The 5,039-nt window shown below is 54.0% G+C and overlaps 1 protein-coding gene across 1 annotated transcript; it reads right to left on the bottom strand.

Moving 5' to 3' along the window:
* Positions 1–2,128: 2,128 nt before the first annotated feature.
* LOC123439440 (premnaspirodiene oxygenase-like) lies at positions 2,129–4,676 on the bottom strand. The gene is made up of 2 exons (XM_045116152.1): positions 3,654–4,676; positions 2,129–2,851 (listed from the first exon to the last, which is right to left on the bottom strand). Exons 1-2 carry the CDS (start codon positions 4,578–4,580, stop codon positions 2,228–2,230), a joined length of 1,551 nt encoding a protein of 516 aa, XP_044972087.1. The 5' UTR covers positions 4,581–4,676; the 3' UTR covers positions 2,129–2,227.
* Between the last annotated feature and the right edge of the window lie 363 nt (positions 4,677–5,039).

The following is a 5,039-nucleotide window of genomic DNA, read 5'->3' as shown; positions in this document are numbered from 1 at the left end:
CCTCGAGACATACTGAAATGAAATATATAATATGTGTCGTGATTAGTGTCTCCGCTAGAGACAGTTGCATCGCAATTTGGAAAAGCTTTATCCGAGTAAACAGCTGGAAGAGCTAATAAATTTGTGGAAGCTAAGCACGAAATGACCATGACATGTTGTAAAACGCACCGTTGAAAAACAATACGTTCATGAGAGTTTTTCTCGCGAATACACAAAAGTTGTGCATCATTTTATTGATAAAAATTTGAAATGGGTACAAAATAAGATACAACATATGATACGGACGCAACAGATGTGAACATGATGCCCGGTGCAAAAAGACGTGGGATGATCGACACAAATAAGAGAAAACACAGCTAAATTCACCATATTAAGTAACCTAGACCAACAACTGTAAGAAAATTCTAGTGAATTCAGATTGCATGGACGTTGTTGCCAAGTTAGACATCTTTTAGCTTGTAATTATGAGGTTTCTATTAGGAACCTTCCCTCTTTATCTTAGGGCAGTTAACGGTATAACTTAAATTTTATGCCTTCTGAATAAAGTCCCCATGATAGCTTTCTAAGAGCATCTCCAACAGCCGCGCTCCGTGCCGCGCGTAAAAAACTAGTTTGCCGCGCGCGCTGGCTCCAACAACCGCGCTAAAATGCACAACGCGCGTCGTTCCAGCAGCGCGTAAAAATACAGCGCGCGCGGCACGCACAAACCACATATACATTTCAAATAGAAGCAAAAATGATCAAACTAAACAAAATAAATCAACAATAAATAGTTCAATTTCGTTAGCATTACAACCCAAACAATAGTTTATCGTTCAGTACAACAAATACTACAATAAACACAACAAATAGTTCATGAACAATACAATGTCGAGCGCAGAAATCATGCTCTTTGTCGTCCATGCCATGCCCACCACTCTTCAATCAGATCCTTCTGAAGATCATTGTGCGTTGTGGGACGCCGAATGGCATGATAGGAGGCAACAAAACGGGCTACCCTTTCAGCCCTCCGTCGCACTCGCACGGGATGTCCCAAGAGTTCATACTGTGAGTAGTCTAAATCTTGGCCACGCTCATTCTCGATGATCATGTTGTGCATGATCACACAAGCGTGCATGATGTACCAAAGCATTTTTTGATCCCAAAATCTAGCCAGTCCTCTCACAATAGCAAATTGGGCTTGCAAAATCCCAAATGCTCTCTCCACATCTTTTCTAGCCGCCGCCTGAGCATTGTGGAAATTAAGATTTTTCTTACCTTCTGGCTTTTTCAACGGCTTGACGAAGGTTTGCCACTTTGGATAGATGCGCCTGAATAAGTCGGTGCTCATCCTAAACCGGCGACGAAAATACGACTCCGGGTATGTGGGATTCTCCACAAAATAGTGCCTCATCAATCTGTTATGGGCATCAATCCTATCTCTCCAAATTTTCTGCCGACCCATAACCGAACCACCGTGCTTCGGTTTTTTATTGATATGCATAGCTAGGATCATTGCAAGATCCTCCTCCTCTTCCATATCAAATTCTTCTTCGGAAGAATCATACGACGAACTCATCTATAATGTTCAATACTATACTATAAAAACTACAATTAAAACATGCACCAAATTCATGAAGTTTGAGCAATACATACCTTGTAGGCGTTTTGTTGAACACCTTGCGGGCGCGGCGCGGCAGCGAGCGCCCGGGCGCTGTTCCTCGGACGACGGACGCGCGAGGGCCGGCGGGACTAGGAGGGGGGGGGCGGAAGCGCGGCGGCGCGGGGATAGGCCGGGGAAGCGCCTGAACGGTCGCCGGGGGGCGCGGGCGGCGGCGGCAGCGTGACTGGATGGGGGTGGAAGTGGGAGAGCGAGCGCGCGATAGTCCAGCGCGCGGGAGCGGGTGCAGCAAATAAGCGGCGCGCGATTGCGTTTTGGCCAGCGCGCGATTGCGTTTTGGCCAGCGCGCTGAACTACATATGCCGCGCGCGTTGATTTTGCGCGCCCGCTGGAGCAACAATACCGGTTGCGCGCACGCTAAAACGCCCACTTTTGCGGTGTGGCGCTAGTTTGACGCGGTTGTTGGAGATGCTCTAAGAAACGCGAAAATATAAAAAAATAAAGATCCTTACGGCAGTAGCCAAGACATTTATTTAAAATCATGAATTTATAACCCAGCAGGCAACAGCTCACAAGATGGTCACCACAAACACAAGAAACTCTTGGTGCTAATACGGCCGGGCACGTTTACTCTGTGGGAACAGGAACAGGAACATGAGGGACAGCGAACACCACTAGCTCGGCCCGCCGGCGCGTGGTGAGCCCGGCCTCCTCAGTCATGTCCAGCTCCTCGGGGACCATCCCGTCCGGCAGCTTCCAGTCGAAATGGAACAGCAGGGCCGCGAGCGCGAGCTCGAGGTGCACGAGGCCGAAGGACACACCAGGGCATATCCTCCTGCCGGCGCCGAACGGCAGGAACTCGAAATCCACCCCCTTGAAATCCTTACCACATTCCTCGAACCTCTCCGGCAAGAACTCCCCGGCGGAGTCCCAGTGGGCCGGGTCCCTGCCCATCGCCCAGGCGTTCACCAGCACCATGGCGCCCTGCGGCACGTCGAAGCCGAGCACCTGCTGCCGCGGGCCGCACTCTCGGATCAGCATCACCGGCGGGTGCAGCCTGAGCGTCTCCTTGATGACTAGCCGCAGGTAGTGCAGGTCTGTTAGGCCGTCCTCCGTCACCCTGAGGTGGCCGTTGAGCTGCCGCCGGACCTCGTCTTGCGCCCTCTGCATGGCCGCTGGCTTCCGCAGCAGCTCTGCCATTGCCCACACCAGCGTCGTCGACGTGGTCTCGCTGCTCGCACTAATCATGTCCTGCATGCAAACATGTAGAATAGGTAAGAGCATCTCCAACAACCGTGCTTCGCGTTGCACTTCGACTGGTTTAGCACGGTCGTCAGCGCTGGCTTCAACAGCCGCGCTAAAATGCAGCATGCGCGCGTCACTCCAGCAGCGCGCAAAAAATGCAGGGCGCGCGACTTGCCGGGCATTTCACATATATGATATTTTGGATACAAAATGAGTTTGAAACATTCATCAAAATGCAATGAACATGTAAAATTTGACACAAACAAGTTGATGAATAAAAGTTCATGCCCACAAGTTTAAAATCATGCCCACAAGTTCATCCAACCAAGTTCAAAATGGGGCAAGAAGAGGCTGTGCGCGAGGCCGATGCTCGGCGAAGCTCCGGCGGTGGTGAGGCCACCGTTCTCCGAGCTAGGGTTTCCGACGGCGGTGGCGGCGGGGGAGGGGTCGCGGCTGTACAGTGGGGTGAGCGGGGTGCCGGCGCGTGCGTCCATTGGTGCAGTTCGTCGGCGCCGGCGCGCGCGGGGCGTAGGAGGCGGAGAGGAGAGAGTGCGCCGCGCTCGAGTGTGGCGCGCGCGGAAGCTGGCTCCCCAAATATACCGCGCGAGATAGCGAATCCAACCGCACGCCCAACTCCTTATAGCGCGCGGTTATTGCGCGCCCGCTGGAGCCAGCCGCCGGGTTGCACGCGCTAAAATAGTCTAATTTTCGACGCGATTCTTGTTTAGCGCGGCTGTTAGAGATGCTCTAATGATTGTCGCCTTTCCCTATCGAGGAGTATAGTAAACAGGATGAGGAGAGAGCTTACTATGATGACCAATTTGATGTTCTCGGTGGTGAGGGGATACTGGGAGCCCACGTCGTCCTGGAGCCTCAAGAGCACGTCAAGCAAGTCCTCGGTGTGTTCCTCTCCGCCGTCGGCTGACCTCTTCTCCCGATGCTGCTGGATGACGGAGTCCATGAAGGCGGCCATGCGTTTGTTGCGGTGGTCGATCCTGGCGGGCACGCGGCTGAGGAGCATGGCGAGTCGTGACGTCGGGAAAAGGTCCGGCAGGGTCATCCCCGGTACGACCTTAAACCCCTCCCGCAGCAGCGTGAACAGAGTGTCACGGTCGTCGCTCCTCAAGCGGCCGATCATGGCTTGCACCGACGAGTCCGCGACGAACGACGCTAACCCCCGGGTCAAGTTCACCGCCGCCGACGCCGACGCCGCCGACGCGACGGAGCGGAGGAGGCGTCCCAGCACCTCCGCCCTGACGGCGCGGAAGGAGTGGACGCGGCGGTTGCTGAGGAGCTCGAGGGTGCAGATCTTGCGGAGCTGCCGCCATCCGTCGCCGTAGGGCGCGAAGACGAGGCCCTCCGATCCACGCAGGAAGAGCTGCATGGTCGGGCTGAGGGGCCGCGACGCGAAAGCCACGTCGTGGGTCTTCATGATCTCGCGCGCCGCGTCCGGGGAGGTGGCCACCAGCACGGGGAGCTGGCAGAACTTGAGCAGCATGAGAGGGCCGTAGCGCCGAGCTAGGTCCCGCATGGCGTGGTGCGGCGGGACCGACGAGCCGGCGAGGTGGTGAAGGTGGCCGATCACCGGCAGCGCCCATGGCCCCGGAGGAAACCGTTGTTCGCCGGCCGACCTCCTGCGGCTGCGGAACACTCCCACCACCAAGTAGAGCGCAGGTACTACGACTAGAAGGAGAGGCAGGAGGAGCGAGTAGTATGCTGCGATCTCAGCAGCCATGGCCAGTAACTTTGAGCTCGATCGGGTTCAAGCGTACGTCGTGCGCTGATTTTGTTTCATGGGACATTTATAGTGGCCCTGCGTAGAGTCTGGCCATCTTGGCTGCACCGGAGCGATTTGTTTGCATTCCGTGGCACCACCCACGCCCGGATTAAACTTGGCAATGCGATCTCTACTAGACAAGTCAAAATCGCCCGACGGCCATGCCGTCACCCCCTACGACATCGGCCCCGACTGCATGCACAGCTTGGAGTGACAGCTCACAACCACCAGATACTTGGACCCCACTACTTCTAATCTTATCTTATCTTATTTTATCTTATCTTACCTATTAATAAAGCAAATATTGCTTCCGTCGTACATCATTTAAATTGTTCTTAAAGTTGCCTAAAATTATCCACCAATGCCACTCATAGAAAACATTTCAAACAGAAAAATCTTCGGACTGGGCCGGCCCAT

The sequence above is a fragment of the Hordeum vulgare genome, chromosome 3H (assembly GCF_904849725.1).
Source record: "Hordeum vulgare subsp. vulgare chromosome 3H, MorexV3_pseudomolecules_assembly, whole genome shotgun sequence".
NCBI classification, from domain to species: Eukaryota; Viridiplantae; Streptophyta; class Magnoliopsida; order Poales; family Poaceae; genus Hordeum; species Hordeum vulgare.
The sequence above is the reverse complement of the archived record's forward strand: the minus strand, read 5'-3'. Positions and strand labels throughout refer to the sequence as shown.

Bases quoted from the DNA above. Each gene is read 5' to 3' on its own strand.
- LOC123439440 (XM_045116152.1), bottom strand. From the start codon at position 4,580: ATGGCTGCTGAGATCGCAGCATACTACTCGCTCCTCCTGCCTCTCCTT. The intron at 2,852-3,653 runs GTAAGCTCTCTC...GTTTGCATGCAG, and splicing joins ACATCAAATTGGTCATCATA to GACATGATTAGTGCGAGCAG.